The sequence below is a fragment of the Microtus oregoni genome, unplaced genomic scaffold (genome assembly GCF_018167655.1).
Source record: "Microtus oregoni isolate MIOR12 unplaced genomic scaffold, Mior012 000012F_ref0000307, whole genome shotgun sequence".
Lineage (NCBI taxonomy): Eukaryota > Metazoa > Chordata > Mammalia > Rodentia > Cricetidae > Microtus > Microtus oregoni.
In genome coordinates, this window is record NW_024543071.1 from 47,534,470 (window position 1) to 47,550,561 (window position 16,092).

The 16,092-nt window shown below is 51.3% G+C and overlaps 2 protein-coding genes across 2 annotated transcripts in view; one reads left to right on the plus strand and one right to left on the minus strand.

Annotated features, from left to right (window-relative positions):
- Nucleotides 1–3,213: 3,213 nt before the first annotated feature.
- Nucleotides 3,214–13,046, plus strand: LOC121454760 (pepsin A-5). Its single transcript, XM_041662182.1, has 9 exons — nucleotides 3,214–3,266; nucleotides 4,344–4,503; nucleotides 6,020–6,137; nucleotides 6,221–6,339; nucleotides 7,608–7,807; nucleotides 9,282–9,398; nucleotides 11,950–12,094; nucleotides 12,181–12,279; nucleotides 12,894–13,046. Exons 1-9 carry the CDS (start codon nucleotides 3,214–3,216, stop codon nucleotides 13,044–13,046), a joined length of 1,164 nt encoding a protein of 387 aa, XP_041518116.1.
- Nucleotides 13,047–14,568: 1,522 nt separating this feature from the next.
- Nucleotides 14,569–16,092, minus strand: part of Vwce (von Willebrand factor C and EGF domains) — a 30,395-nt gene continuing 28,871 nt past the window's right edge. Inside the window, exon 20 of the mRNA XM_041661887.1 lies at nucleotides 14,569–15,596. Within this exon, the coding sequence (XP_041517821.1) occupies nucleotides 14,992–15,596 (605 nt within the window). The 3' untranslated portion in view covers nucleotides 14,569–14,991. The remainder of the gene's footprint in view (nucleotides 15,597–16,092) is intronic.

The following is a 16,092-nucleotide window of genomic DNA, read 5'->3' on the forward strand; positions in this document are numbered from 1 at the left end:
GCTCATTTACAGGCACTGCAGATTGTCCAGAGAGAGGTCTGGAGGCCATTAGCTGCAGCCTATCGGGAACAACTGGACAAACTGGTGATACCACATCCCTTCCAGATAGGAGACACTGTCTGGGTCCACAGACATCAGACCAAAAACCTAGAACCCCGCTGAAAGGGACCATACACCGTACTGCTGACCACCCTCACGGCACTGAAAGTTGACGGCATCGCCGCCTGGGTCCATGCCTCCCACGTCAAGGCAGCCCATCACCCTGAGGAGAAGGAGCCAACTGCGACCCCACCATGGAGAATCCAGCGCACCCAAAACCCGTTAAAACTAAGACTCACCTGTGGAGCCCCTTGATTACTCTCTGGGCCCTGCTAGGACTGGTAGGGACAACCCTAGGGGGGAGCCCACACCAGACATATCCCCAGTCCCTATGTTCCCCTTTAAAATGTTTATCTTTTTTTATCAGACTTTTTTTTTTACAGGAGTGTTATTTTACGATAAATGCTTTTGTTCATCTTCAGGACTTAGGAGCTCTTAAAATGTCTGTACCTAAACCCCAATCTCTCTTATTTAAGCAACATTACACTTTGTATGGGAAGATTGTTGGGTTTTTATTTGTTGCTTCTTTTGCCTTTTTACCAGGAGAAGGGCAGGCAGGGACTCACTACAAAGCTCAGTCGGATCCAAAACTGACTATGGACCCCAGGCTGGCCACAGCCTCCTGCCTCAGCCTCCCTAGTGCCACAGCCTCCTGCCTCAGCCTCCCTAGTGCGAGCATTACACGTGGATACCTCCAACCTGGGCTCAGTTTTCCTTTGTTCAGTTATTCATTTGTTTTCAGACAGGATCTTATATCATCGAAGCTGTCCTCAAACTTTCTTTATAATCCAGGCTGGCCTTGGAGTCCTGACCCTCATGTTCCCTCCTCCAGTTACTGATCTTTAATACACACCTAGCGTGTGTGGTGCCAGAGACGGATCGCGGAGAGTGCTAGGCAAGCACTCAACTGAGCCACAGTCTCAACCCCAAACACCACCTTTAACATCACTCAGTATCCATCCTCTGGGTTTCCTGCCCAGTGTTGTCCCCGGGATGAGTGACGAGCACAGGGGCCCTGGACTCCTGGGGGCGGGGCCATATTATTCTCTGGTCTATACTATATAGTACCAGTTTAAGGAGCTGAACATGTGTATCCCAGGCCAGCCAAAGGCTCCCAGGGGTGTTTTTCTGACATGCTAAAAAAGACAATAGATTTCTATTTACATGTCTGGATGTGCAGACAGACCTGTGTCCTATGGGAGAGTTGCAATAGGTGCTCATCAAGCGGGAATTATGTTTTTTAAGTCATGGGTTTGTCTAACCTGCAGATCGCCGTTGATTCTACAGCGAGGCTCAGGCCCCAGGCTGCACTGTGTCCTGGACGCCAGCCACAGCTATATGGTACATTCTCTGTACTTCTTCCCAGCTGATAGAAGTCAGGGCTCCTGCGAGCCCTACTCAGGTTGAGGGGCTCAGAGCTTGGGGAAACACTTCCATGATCTGTGGTTGTTTTGTTCCTCTCTCTCTCTCTCTCTCTGCGCGCGCGCGCGCGCGCGTGTGTGTGTGTGTGTGTGTGTGTGTGTGTGTGAAGGTACCCGCAGAGGTCAGAAGAGGGCACTGGATCCCCCGGAAATAGCGAGCTTCAGAGTCTGCATGCACAGCACACTACAGGTACCTACACCAGTTGATAAGCTCCCCTAAGCCTGTCCATTTGCTTTCCTATGGAAACTTTGCCACAGATGTCAAAGATGTCACCAGGCGGTGGTAATGTACACCTTTAATCCCAGCACTCAGGAGACAGAGGCAGGCGGATCTCTGTGAGTTCGATCCTCTTCTACAGATTGAGTTCCAGGACAGCCAGGATATACAGAGAAACCCTGTATCAAAAAACAAAACTCAAAAACAAAAAGAGTGTAAAAAGCCGGGCGGTGGTGGCGCACACCTTTAATCCCAGCACTCGGGAGGCAGAGACAGGCGGATCTCTGTGAGTTCGAGGCCAGCCTGGTCTACAAAGGGAGTTCCAGGACAGGCTCCAAAGCTACAGAGAAACCCTGTCTCGAAAAACCAAAAAAAAAAAAAAAAAAAAAAAAGAGTGTAAAAAATGTGACAGGACAGAATGGGTAAGCGCTAAGGTTAACACATTCTTCATGCTGCCCCTCAGAAATCCTTCCCACTGTGCGTGGAGTGTGCCCGCTCTGGGATGTAGGGTATCTTGTCCCTGTCTGCAGGGAAGAAGTTAGGAGCAGGGAACTGTGCATGAAAACCAAAGGGCAGCCATCATAATATCCCATCTGCTAACATTTAAAGAACAGGAATTTCACATAAATATCCCAGGTTCTGACTTTTCTTGAAAATGTGCCCAACCTGGTACCATGACTTCCTCCCAGCCTGGCACTGGCAGGTCAGAGATGACTCGAGGCTGCCCCCTTGTGGTGAGACAATGCAGCCTCATGCCCAGCATGGCCACCCAGCCTCATACCCACTTTACCTCCTAGGTCGTGAGCAGGCCCACCTTGCTCCAGACTGTAAGCTCCATGAAGGCAAGGACTGCTTTGCCTGTCCTTCTTTGGTTTGGGAGAAAATTAAACTTTTCAAGTCTTTCATTTATCATGAATACATTTTACATTTTTTAATGTTACAGTTTCATATTTTCCGCGGGTGGGTGGGCGGGCACCTGAGTGCCACCACAGTGGTGTCTGGAGGTCAAAGAAGAGCTTGTGGAAGTCAGTTCTATCTTCCCACACATGTGGGTCCTGGATACCCAGCTCGGGCTGTCAGACTTGGCCTTCTACTCCTCTCAGCAACCTGCTCTCTAACGAGGACCATAGAGACCTCATGGCCTGCTGGGGACTGTGTGGGACCTGAAGGGCAGACACGGCACCTGGCACTTACTTTGCCACTTGATCCACAGTGTCTTTATCACCACGATAGCAAGAGTAAAGTCGGATGGCTTGGTGTTACATTCTCAGCCTCTAAACACCCTGGATTCTGAGAATTTTCAGCCCCTACTAGGGTAAAGATCTTTTGGGGAAGTTTGTGTTTCTTATCAAGCCCCATTAGTGGCCCTCTGGGGCTGATTAGACCTTCGAGCAAGCCAGGCCTATTTAACAAGCAGTTCACACAGCTTCAGGCCCAGAACGCTTCTTCCAAGCACCTTGAACCAGGGAAGGGATCATGAAGTGGCTTGGGGTCCTCTGGCTTGTGGCCCTCTCAGAGTGCTTGGTCAAGTAAGTACAGGGTGAATGGAGCAGCTATCCTCCTGGGCTCTCTCTCAACCTTGTACAGCTGTCTGACCCTCTTAGTCCCCTGCCCATCCCGGGTTGGAGAAGGAAATAAAATCCTCCCTGGCCTTTATAAAGTTCAGGTGTCCGTTCATCAGTGATAGTTTGCCAAGAGCACCGGAAGGGCCCAGAAGTCTTGGGGCAAGTCTTCAGGATCACCCAATTCCAAGGGCACAAGTCACGTTGTGGGCTCTATGGATGTCACTCTCCGGAATCGTTCAGTGCTCTCTTTCTCTGTCTTTGGGTTCTTGTTTCTCAGGGCTCATCATTTCCCTAACCGACTCCCTGATTTAGCTCCCTTGTAGTTTGTTTTCCTCTCATCCCTCACTTCTGATTGAACTGGGATGGGTACAGAGGACTACTTCCTCCTGTGTACGGCGGTGCCTGCCTATACTCGCAGCTTTCGGGAGGTGGAGCTGATAAGATCAGAAATTTAAAGTCTTCCTCAGTTATATATCAGGTTTGATACAGAAGACTCTGTCTGGGGAAGAAAAGAAACAAAAAACAAAAAGGGGGCTACCTCCTAGCCTAGCTTTGATGCTAACCAGCATGGTGACCAAAGCCGAGTCCCAAGGAAAGGAAACTGGGTGTCATAGGCCTGATCTTCCATCCCTCTTCTCAGGCTGCTTCGGGGAAGAGTGACAGCAACAGCTGTTAGGACCTAGTAGATGCCAGGTGCTCCCTATCCATCTTTCTGGCCCCATCAGCGGTCAGCGTGAGGAGAGTTACGTCCCATCTTCTCTACAGAAAGGGAAGCTAAAGCTCAGAATGGCCCCACGGCTTGCTCGAGAACACCAGACCAGGACTGGAAACGGGCACTCTGTCATGCTCTTTCATTGTGTTGTGTGGGGTTCCAGTCATGGTCTTTGGAAAACCCACCGTGCAGCTGCCCTTGTGCACGTTGCCTTAGTGCCCCTTGGTGCCCCGCCCCCTCTGTTTCTGTGTGTGTGTGTGTGTGTGTGTGTGTCTGTCTGTTTCCCCTGCCCCCCCTCACTTAGTTTCCTTCCCAATGCTCATTTAAAGAATCCCTCTGATGAAGATTAAGTCCATGCGAGAAAACCTGCGGGAAAGTGACATGCTGAAGGATTACCTGGAGAAGTACCCTCGTAGCCGCGCCCACGTGCTCCTTGAGCAGCGCAGAAACCCATCAGTAACTTATGAGCCCATGAGGAACTACCTAGATGTAAGTGTTGCCGGAGCTGGGGCTCCCGAGCGCCCCCTAGGGCTACTGCCCAGCATTGCGGCCCCTCCGGGGAATACTGTATTAGGGCTAGGGTTCCTAAAGCCAGAAAGGGTGGGGAGTCGGACTGGGATGACTCAGCAGTTAAGGGCACCTGCTGCTCAAGTGTGAGAACTTCAGTTCAAATCCTTAGCACCCACGTAAAACACAAGCTAGATGTAGCTACACTCACCTCTGACCCCAGCGCTGGCGGAGCAGAGAGAGGAGTAACTGGGGTTGTAGCCGGCCAGCCTAGCTCCGCAGTCAGTGAGAGATCCTGTCTCAAAAGAATAATGTGCACAGCGACAGAGCAGGACACCTGACATCCTCCTCTGGCCTCTGTTTGCACCTACGCACACCCATACACCACACACTCACACATGGAAGAAAAAATTCATGGATGAGAAACAGGGACCTGTGTTCCCCACCCCCATTGTTCCCCATCCCGTACTCCAAGGAGACCACATTCCTACCCCATCTGGGGCTGTGCTGGCTGACTGCACCTAGCAATGACCAGTAATTACCACGCAGACATTCTGTTCTACGCTGGTGACAAGTCACTGGACGACTGGACTTTTGTTCTTATTCACATAGGTGAATCCCTGGACCCGAAGCAAGGACGAGGCAGTATCTAACCCAGTGTCAGCAAATACAATTGCAAATCAAGCCTGGTATCTCAGGTAGAGGAGTCCCACCCCTGCAGACTCAGATCTCAACCAGTGACCAGTTAGTGAGCTCTGAGATGGGCTGGACACTGGTCACCTAGGTCACCTAGCAAGATGCTGTCATTTCTGAGGAGCAAAGCCTAATTGCTTCAGGGTTTTGTTGTTGTTGTTGTTTTTCAGGACAGGTCTCACTGTGTAACTCCAGCTGGCCTGGAACTTGCTAGGCAGACCAGGCTGGCCTCGAACTCACAGAGCTCTACCTGTCTCTGCCTCCTGAGTGTTGGGATTAAAGGTGTGCACCACCACACCTGACTAAGTTTAGTTTCTGTTTCCAGTACTTACAGCCTAGCCAGAGAAATGGGCAAAGAACAAATGTCCGCTGGGCATGGTGGTACATGCCCACAATCCCAGCAAAAGCTGAGGCAGGAGAATCAAAAGTTTGAGACCAGCCTGAGCTACATAGGGAGACCTATCATAAAGAAAGGAGGGGAGAGGGAGAAAGGGAAAGGCAAGGGAGTGTACACAAATGCCCAGTGAAAGACTGGCTGAGTGGTCTTGGTAGTAACTATTAAACTTTGGAGAAAGCAAAGAACACCAGGGCCTGGAATGACCCAGGAGGGCAGCCTGGAGGAGGCACTTAAACTGGCTCCTGACAGGTAGAAAGAATTAAAAACCTTTGAGAGAGAATGGAGTGTTCCTAAAAGGAAGCCCTGGTTTGAGCAGAGGCTTGGCAGTGTGGGCAGCACCATGGAGGCAGGCACCCCAGAAGCCAAGGCAGCCAGACCAGCCCTAGCCATGGCCCTCCTCTCCTGCAGCTGGTCTACGTTGGTGTCATCAGCATCGGCACGCCCCCTCAGGAGTTCAAGGTCGTCTTGGACACTGGCTCTGCCTACCTATGGGTACCATCCATCTATTGCTCCAGCCCAGCCTGCGGTGAGCACCCTGCCCTGCCCTGCCCTTCATCACCCCTCCTATCCCAGCACACCTGAGGGTCGCCTCCTGCCTGTGTCCTGCAGTTAACCACAAGGTCTTCAACCCTCTACGGTCTTCCACTTTCCTGGTCTCGGGCCGACCTGTGAATGTCGCCTACGGTTCAGGAGAGATGTCAGGATTTCTTGCCTATGATACTGTCAAGGTAACCCGGGAACCAGGGGCTACCACAGGGCTGGTTCTGGATGTGAACACTGGCAGCGTCATCTGGGAGTGCTTTTCTGCTCCAGCTGGCAGCTTGTGGGGCTCCCCTCCCCAATAACCTTCCCCTAACTGTGAGTACTCCTAGCCACAGATGTCCCAGGCTCAGATTTGCAGCTCCTTCCCCAAAGGAGAACACAAGTTGGTTCTGCCAGTAGCAGAGGGAAAGATGAATATAAAAATAAGTCACTTGCATGACCCACATTGTTCCAGACAACAGCCTGGGCACATTCTTCAAAATAACTCTATTAATTTTCTCAACAAGTCCAAGGCCGGCATTGCTAGGGTTTCATTCCCCCAGCTGAGTGAGCAGAGAGAGCAAGTGCCTTGTCCAAGGTCACACAGCTGGAAAGCCAAAGAGCTGGGGTGTGACTCGGAATAAGCAGGCAAATGAGAGGTGCTTTCAGGGGACAGCCCTGTGGTCTGGGCCTCTGGGGACAGTCAGGGAAGGGGCCTTGAGCTCCCAGGCAGGAAAAGCAGAGCACAGATTCAGGAGAGCCATGTTCCATCAAAAAGCTCTTAGCCTGGGAGGCCTTAAAGGACCTGAGAACTAGCAAAATCCCTGAGTGTTCACATGCATGCACACACAGTTACACACACACACACACACACACACACACACACACACACACAGGTTTTTCACAGTCCAAATATTCCTAAGAACCCTGGTGGCTTAGTCAGGCATGGCACAGGCCTCTAATCCCAGCACTCCAGAAGGCAGAGGCAGGCAGAGCCCTGTGAATTCATAGCCAGTCTGGTGTGCATAGCATGTTCTAGGACAGCTAGGGACATATAATGAGACTCAGTCTTAAAAACAAAACTACACTGAGCTAAACACCTGGATATAGCAGGTTCCTGTCTGCTAAGGGTGCAGAGACGATCACCATGGGCAGTTCCCTGAAAATGCCTTGCTCTCCATTCATCTTCAGTGGGAACCTTTAGGCTACACTCAGAATCTCAGCTTCCCCATATGGATAAGAGTATAAAGTCAGATGGCATCGGGGTATGAAGGTTGGAGATACTCCACAGCACCAGAGGGGAACCTGCCAGTCCACCCGTGAATGGGATTCACATCCAAGTGGCCCATGGCATGGCCAGAACTCAGTTATACTCTGTGGGTCAGACCATCTCCCCACTCACTCCCACCAAAGCCCAGCTATGCCATAGCCCCGGTTTCAGAGCCTAATGTAAAGACACTCTCTTCTCTCTCAGATTGGGGACCTCATGGTTGTGGCCCAGGCATTTGGCCTGAGCCTGGAGGAACCTGGCACGTTCATGGAATATGCGATCTTCGATGGTATCCTGGGGTTGGGTTACCCTGACCTTAGCCTTCAGGGAATTCTGCCTGTCTTTGACAACCTGTGGTTGCAAGGCCTCATCCCCCAGAATCTCTTTGCCTTCTACTTGAGCAGGTGAGCCCGTGCCAGATTGGCCCTTTTTCTAGGCTGCTGGATACACTAGAAATTGTTGACCCTCTGATCCTGAAGGTTCCTTAGACATAGTCTAGTCCAGGTGTCTGCCTGCTATGGTCTGGCCCGTAATCTGCTTCGGTAAACAAGGTTTCATTGGATTGTCCATTTCTGCCTTGCCTGTGGCTGCTTCTGCACAGCAACAAGGCATTGAGTCATTCAGGAGACGTGGATGTCTCCCAGTGTGCACAGCCTCCACTGCTGACGGCTAGCCCCTCTAGCGAAAACTAACTCCCTTAGTCCCTCTTCACAGTCAGAGATGAGGAGACTAAGGCTCCGAAAAGGGCTTTGCCCAGGATGGCCCTAGTGCTGAGAGAAGCAGGTCTCAAACTCAGCCTTCAGGCTTCTTCCCCATGACGGTAAAGCCCAGGATGGCCCTAGTGCTGAGAGAAGCAGGTCTCAAACTCAGCCTTCAGGCTTCTTCCCCATGACGGTAGGCAGGCCATCAATCAGCTCCATCGAAGTCCCTGATGAGCTAAGGACCCAGAGAACAGCTGCGAAGGCACAGCTCAGGTGGCAGGGTCCTGTTGATACGTGTCTCTTCTCCACCAAGTGTTAGAGGGGGAGGCAGGTGTGTGTCTGTGTGTCTATTCTATGGCTTTGGGATCTTTGGGAACCTGAGCTCCAGGAATCTCCGCTCTCTAGCATGACCAAGCAGTTCTAGCCTTAAGCGAGCAGTTCCATCTTTCTCTGGCCCTTGGGAACACTTGAATCTGGTCCACAATGATTCATTCAACTACTTCTCAATAGGCAGCTGCTAAGCACAGAGTGCCTCTCTGCACGCACCTCATGTAAGGATACAGTTAAGTGGGGGGGGGGGGGGGGAGAAGACAAGAAAGCAGTAAAGGGGAAAGATGCCTAGGGAGTGACTGTCTGTGACAACAATAAATCAGACAGAACCAATTGGCCTGGGGTGGGGGTGGGCTCCCTGAGGTGAAGCTAGCCCTGTGTGAGCTGGAAAGCACACTCCTGGCTGCCCCAGGCCTCCGTGTTCTGGAAAACAACTGTCTAGACAGGTAGAAGTCACATGCCTCTGACAAATTATGTTTTAACCATAAAGTTGCTCCAGCTTCCAGAGGGGCCCGAGTGCTCCACAGAATGGCAGGTGTCCTGAGTCCAGCTCTGTAACCAGCTATCCACATTCAGACCTCAGCTTTGCTACTTGTGAGCTGTGTAGCTGACCTGGAGCTCGGCCCTCCTCGCCTTACCTTCCCTGTCTGTGAAAACATGGAACTCCCAAGAGGCCTGTTGAGCAGGGCTGTGTGTGTGTGTATGTATGTGTGTGTGTGTGTGTTTGTATGGATACACCAGCAACACAAAGCAATGCTGGCAGGGTCAGGTATGCTACTAAGTCTAAGGGACTCTGCCCACTAGTCTCTACCAGACAGTAAGCCCTTCCCCCTCCTCTCCCTTCCAGCAAGGATGAGAAGGGCAGCATGCTGATGCTGGGTGGAGTGGACCCCTCCTACTACAGTGGAGACCTTCACTGGGTGCCTGTGTCCAAACCCAGCTACTGGCAGTTAACTCTGGACAGGTAAGCACCTACCTGATTCCTGCTCCTGGATACTGCCTCCAGCATGTGTACACAAACACACACACACACATACCTAATTCCTACTCCTGGATACTGCCTCTAACATGTACACACACACACACACACACACACACACACACACATACACCTGATTCCTGCTCCTGGATACTGCCTCTAACATGTACACAAACACACACACACGCGCATATACCTAATTCCTACTCCTGGATACTGCCTCTAACATGTACACAAACACACACACACACACACACACACACACACACACCTGATTCCTGCTCCTGGATACTGCCTCTAACATGTACACAAACACACACACACACACACACACACACACACACACACACACATACCTGATTCCTGCTCCTGGATACTGCCTCTAACATGTACACACACACACACACACACACACACCTGATTCCTGCTCCTGGATACTGCCTCTAACATGTACACAAACACACACACACACACACCTGATTCCTGCTCCTGGATACTGCCTCTAACATGTACACAAACACACACACACACACATACCTGATTCCTGCTCCTGGATACTGCCTCTAACATGTACACACACACACACACACCTGATTCCTGCTCCTGGATACTGCCTCTAACATGTACACACACACACACACACACACACACACCTGATTCCTGCTCCAGGATGATACCTCTAACATGTACACACACACACACACACACACACACACACACCACATACATACATACATAGACACACCTGATTCCTGATCCTGGATACAATCACCAGCATGTAAACACACATACACACAAATGGAGTAACACAGGCCCATGCATGACTGCACCTGCAATGACACATACAATCACATGCAAAATCAGGTACTGACTTTGTGCTGACACATGAAGTCACAAGACAGTCATACAAACACAGAAGCCTGAACATGTACAACCCCAGAAACACGCATACAGTGCCACACACTGACACACATAAACATCCAGTCTCCAGCACCACAGACACACCCATCAAAGACAAACACCTGTAACCCCTCCAAGTCTCCTCGGAATCTCAGCCAGAGAAGGGAGGTCAGGCCTGGGGCTAGAGCACTAACCGAAGGACAGGCCATCTACAGACCTGAACAGGCAGGAGTCACTGGGAAAGGCCCATGCAGAGAGGGCTAGGTGGAACATACAAAGCTCTAAAGTGAGATTGGTGGTGGGGAGGGGGTGGGAGGGTGGGGTCACAGAGTGGACCTACAGTGCTAAGAAGAATCACAATGATTGACCACCATCCTGGTTTGGCCAGGACTTGGGGCTTCTTGTCCAAGGTAGGTGAAATCCTGGGCCCACAGTGAGATTATCATACCAGAGAACAGATAGGAGCAGAGACAAGTCTCCATCCTCCACCTGAAAACCTTGACATCTCAGCCAATTAGGCTAGGGGGTGAGACAGAAAATAGGGCACCTGGGAACCTGCCACACCTAGACACATGGAGATAAAAACCAAGCAGACTGCATAGAGCCACCAGATGGAAGCTTAAGCCTCCTTCAGGGACATCGGCAGCCTGGCCATCTGTGTGGGCTTCCAGGGACGCTGCCTGTATGGGAACAGCACAGAGGCAGCCTGCTGGAGAGATGGCCTCTTAAGCAGCAAATGGCTGCTCTTCTCCCTGCTGTGGAGTGTCAGAGGCCCACAGGGGCCTGCTTTCATTCCGAAGCTGTAGAGTTGGTCGGGCACAAGTGTTCCTTGTTCATATTTTCCTCGATTCATTCATTTACTCATGCATACATACACATACTGAGTATCCCTGTGGAGCACTATATGCCACCCAGCAGAGCATGTGGACATAAAGCAGGGAGTCCTACTGCCTCACTACTTGTTAGAAATGAATGAGGGACGATGGAAGGGACCAAGAGAGGGACTGAGTTGAATATGCAGCTGGAAAAGGTGACAGTTAGGCTGGAGCTTGGGAGATGATGAAGAACTAGCCAGCCAAAAAGGGCAACTCAGTGCATTCAACACCTTAAAGGGTGGTGTTGGGGATAGAGCTCAGTTGATAGACGGCGTGCCCAGCATGTGGGAGACCCTGGGTTTGAACCCAGCATCAAATAAACTATGTGTGATGGAGCACATCTGTAATCCAGCACTAGGGACGTAGAGGCAGGCAGGAGAATCAGAAGTATAAGGTCATTCAGACTACAAAGTGAGTTTGAGGCCAGCGTAGGCTACATAAGACCTTGTCTCAGAACAAAACAAACAAAAACAGACAAGGTAACTGAAAGGAAAGTCAGATGTGGTGGCATCCAGCTGTAGTTCAAGCCACTGGAGAGGCTGAAGCAGGGGGATTGTCTAAGCTAGGACACTGGAGACAAGCTCAGAAAACATGGTAAGGCCTTCATTCTAAATAAATAACTAACCATAAATAAATTTAAAAAGGTAAAGTGACCAAGCAGGAGGGTGGGTGTGGAGAGCTGAAGGGCTGTTTTGGAGTCAGGGAAGGGGAGTGTGGGCTGTATGATAATCCTGGTGTCTTCTTTGGCTCCTGCCTCTCAGCATCTCCATGAATGGGGAGGTCATTGCCTGTGAAAGTGGCTGCCAAGGTATTATGGACACAGGGACCTCCTTGCTGACTGGCCCCCAAAACGCGATCCGTAACATCCAGAATCTCATTGGTGCCAAGGCCTCTAGTGATGGCGAGGTAAAGGGTCACGTGGGAGGGCCATCTGGGTTCTCCACACAGATGCAGGAGTGACTGGGCTAACCTCCAGCCTCTCCCTTTGACAGTATGTCCTCAAGTGCGACACCATCAACACCCTACCCGACATTGTCTTCACCATCAATGGTGTTACCTACCCGGTGCCAGCCAGTGCCTACATCCGGAAGGTAAGGAGTTTGGCAGTGGGGCTATTCTTCAAATCCTGGAAATAACAGCTGGGTTAGATGCATCTGCAGGTCAGGGCCATGGAGGAGAGTGTGCCAGCCAGCCCAGGGAGCAGAGGCTGAAGAGGACGGTGATGCACCATCCACAGGCTGCCCAACGAAGAGTGGGAAAGGCCTGCTCTGCAGACGGACCGGCTGGGCCAGGGTATGAAATGGCAGCGTAGGAAGGGAGCTACGAGTGGTTCTTCTCCCAGCTGGGCGAGCCACCCTGCAGCAGCTGGAAAGAGCCGCACAGCTCGTGAAGGGAGGACACCAAGCTGATGTAGCTCAGTTGGTAGAGCTTTTGCCTAGAATGCAGGAAGCCCCGAGGTTTGTCCCCAACACTGCATAAAGTGGGCATGCTGTGCACATCTGTCATCTCAGCACTTGGGAGGCTGAGGTAGAAAGATGAGGAATTCAAGGTCACCCTCAGCTACATAGTGAGTATGAAACCAAACTGGGCAACATGACACCCTGGCTCAAAAAAAAAAAAAGGCAAGAGGCTGAGCAGCCGGCTGCCGGGTTCATAATGGCTGAGCAGCCAGCTGCTGGGTTCATACAGTGCCCTTCTTTTTTAGGGTCATTCACATGTCTGCTCCAGCAACTTCGAAGAAGACCTAGATGACTCTTCGGACCCTGAGATGTGGGTGCTGGGGGATGTTTTCCTAAGGCTGTATTTCACCGTGTTTGATCGAGCAAATAACAGGATTGGTCTGGCTCCTGCTGTGTGAGTGCTGGGCCTCCTTTAGAGGATGGCCAGGCATACCCCCAACACAGACACGAAGGCTCATGAGGCCTTCCCATCCAGGAGCACCAACCCCAGCTATCGGGAGCTCTGCAAAGTCCTGTTCTGGGGAGAGAATAAAGATTGCATTCCCAAAGCCACTGATGCTAATGACTGCTCTCTTGGGGTCCATGAGGTATGCTGGAGTTAGACAGGGTTTTACTGTGTAGCTCAGGCTAGCCTAGAACTCACTATGGTAGGTTAGGTAGATCTCAAACTTTCAGCATTCCTCCTGCCTCAGACTCCAGGACGTTGGGAAGCAAGACTCCACCGTGTAGTGTCCATAGTAAGATAAACCATGAGTGACTGGCATGAATGAAGAGAAAGCCTTCAGGAATGGTATTAGGAAGATGCAGAAAGAAACAGTCAGTCACAGGCCTGGCAGTCAGAGCATCTGTTCCCTCCCTCTCTCCCTCCTCTCCTCCCCTTTCATTCTCTTTGCCTCTTGGTTTCTTTCTCTCATACTTTGGAAGTCAAGGACTTTGTTGCTACTCGCCCTGGGATTTCACATCATAAGGAAGGACACAGTTGGGGGGAGAAAATCCCAGAGTAGCAGGGAGGACTCTGACTGGTCCACCTAGAATGATGTATCCATCCTGGACCAAAATATCTTGCACACAGGGGAAAGAGATGTTAAGATTGGCTCTGCTTGGTCAGATGGTCATGTCTGTGACCTGGAGGTGACTGGTGTTTTTCTTTAGAACCACAGGGCTGTAGTGAGGAGTAGTCACTGATAAAAGTGGCAAAGGATGTTATAGACAGATAAGAGGGCTTGAGCTGACTCTTCAATGTCTTCCCACCTCTCCGTTCAGAAAGATGCTTAAAAGATAATTAAAAACAGGTTCTGGATACCAGGCCTGGTGGCACAGGCCAGTAATCTCAGCACCTGGAAAGGCTGAGGCAGGAGGATCCACAAGTTCAAGGCATGACTAGGCTACATAGTGAGTTCAAGGCCAGCCTGGGTATCCAGCCAAAATGTGAAAGAGGAGTGGGAGATATGGCTCAGCTTACTGTTCTACAGGGGAACAGAATTCAGGTCCCAGCACACAAACAACTGTAATTCCACCTCCAAGGGGCCTGACACCCACGTCTGGCCTCCATTAGAACCCTCACATATGTGCAAATACAGACATACACATAAATAAAACCTTCAGAAACTAAAGGGTAAAAGGAGGATGGAGGCTACCCCCACCCCGACCCAGATTCAAAAAGCAAAAAATTAGAAATGGGAACGCATCCACTGCTGTAAAAGTGGTGAGTATGGGCAACACAGAAAACAGTTGGGAGCAAGCTCTGGTCCTCCTCTCTCACCCGCACCTCTCCACCCACTCCTCCCCAACTCCCCTGGCCTTCACTGACCTCCAACACCTATCGTCTGAGCAGCTGTCCCCTGCTCTGGACTGTGATCTTGTGAGGAGAGAGATTAGCAGCTCAGTGTTTGACTAGGGTGGGGACATTCCAAACACATCTTGAAATGAACATTGCATGAAATCAGTGTTGAAAACAAAGCATAATGACAGAGATAATAGGCACCCCCAAAACATTTCTAGGATGGATGTTATGTGACATCAGTGTCAAGGGTGTGCAGCGACAGGATCACATGGGGCATGGCTCTGCACAAGCATGAGCAGACACTGCTGACTTAGTGTGCCAGGGCTACTGTAGCCAATACCACAGTCAAAGATGGGGGCTAAACAGAAATTTATGTTCTCACAATTCCAGATGCTAAAAGTCCAAAAGTCAGGTGTTTGAGCTATTTCTTCCACTGCCTTTCTCCTTGACTTATAGACCATCTTCCCTGAGACCCCACTGGATTACCCCCAGGGTCACACACACCCACCAGACCACTGGCAGAGAGCTCTGTCTGGTGTGTCCCAGGCATGGCGAGACACTCAGATGGTAGACTCTTCCTTCTTTGAGATGTCTGTTGTAGGCTGTTGGGGAGCAGGAGTGGGGGTGTCCAGGAGAGCAGCAGAGAGTCTTTGAGGCTTCAAGGGGGTAGGGAGGGTCTCTGAGAGGTCAGGACCAGTGGTTGAAGGTGCTTCTGCTTCAGTCAAATGGGCGGCAGACACAGGCCACTGGAATGCTGCCCCAAAGGCTGAGGAGGAGCTCTCTGGAGTGGCAGGTGACCAAGGAGACCCTGGAAAGCCTGGAGGTAGAGTGGAGGATCCAGGAGAGACCGAAGACCCTGCTGAGGACTCGGGAGGCTGGGAGGCTCCAGGTTCCCCTAGAAATGTGCCCTCTGGTTCCAGTGGGGGTGAGGATGAGGTGTGCGCTACTGGTGGACCTGGGAATGCAGTCTGCGCACCAGACACGTTTGTTCTCAGAAACAGCTGCAGGAGCTGGAGCATGGGCCTTGCAGGTGATGCTGATGGAGGCCCTGGACAGGAGCTACAGTTGGCAGGGACTTCAGGGTCTCCATGAAGGCTCTGAGCAGCTTTGCCAAGGTCTCCATGAGGGGAGGGTTGCTGCCTTTCTTTTGGAGGAAAGAGGGACTCTAGACAGAGGTGGGGAAACAGGGTCACAAGGGTTCACTCTAGTTGACATGAGCCACTCTGGGGACAGACACCCTGCTCCATCCTCACAGGGGACTCAACACACCCGGTGAGGACCGTAGTGGGCTGCCTTCGACCTCCATGGGTAGAAGGCTGAACAGAAACTAGGAGTGGAAGAAGGCAATTCACTGGAGAAACCCTCCCAGGAAGTTTTGGAAAGCATGTGACTCAGCCTGCTTCCTCCTTGGGTCTTAGTTTCCCACATGGACGAGTGCCAGAGACCAAAGGATAAGGAAAGAAAGAGTCTAATATTGGGCCTCTGTTTCCCCACTTGCAAAATGGGCATCCCAACAGACTGAAGCAAGGCCAGATGCAAGACCACAGAGGATGTCTGAACCTAAACCCTCACACTGGCTACGGCCTGCAGGGGTCAGGACAGGTCAAGCTGGGCACACCAGTGAGAGCAGCCATGTGTCACTCTGCTGTGGGGAAGATGGA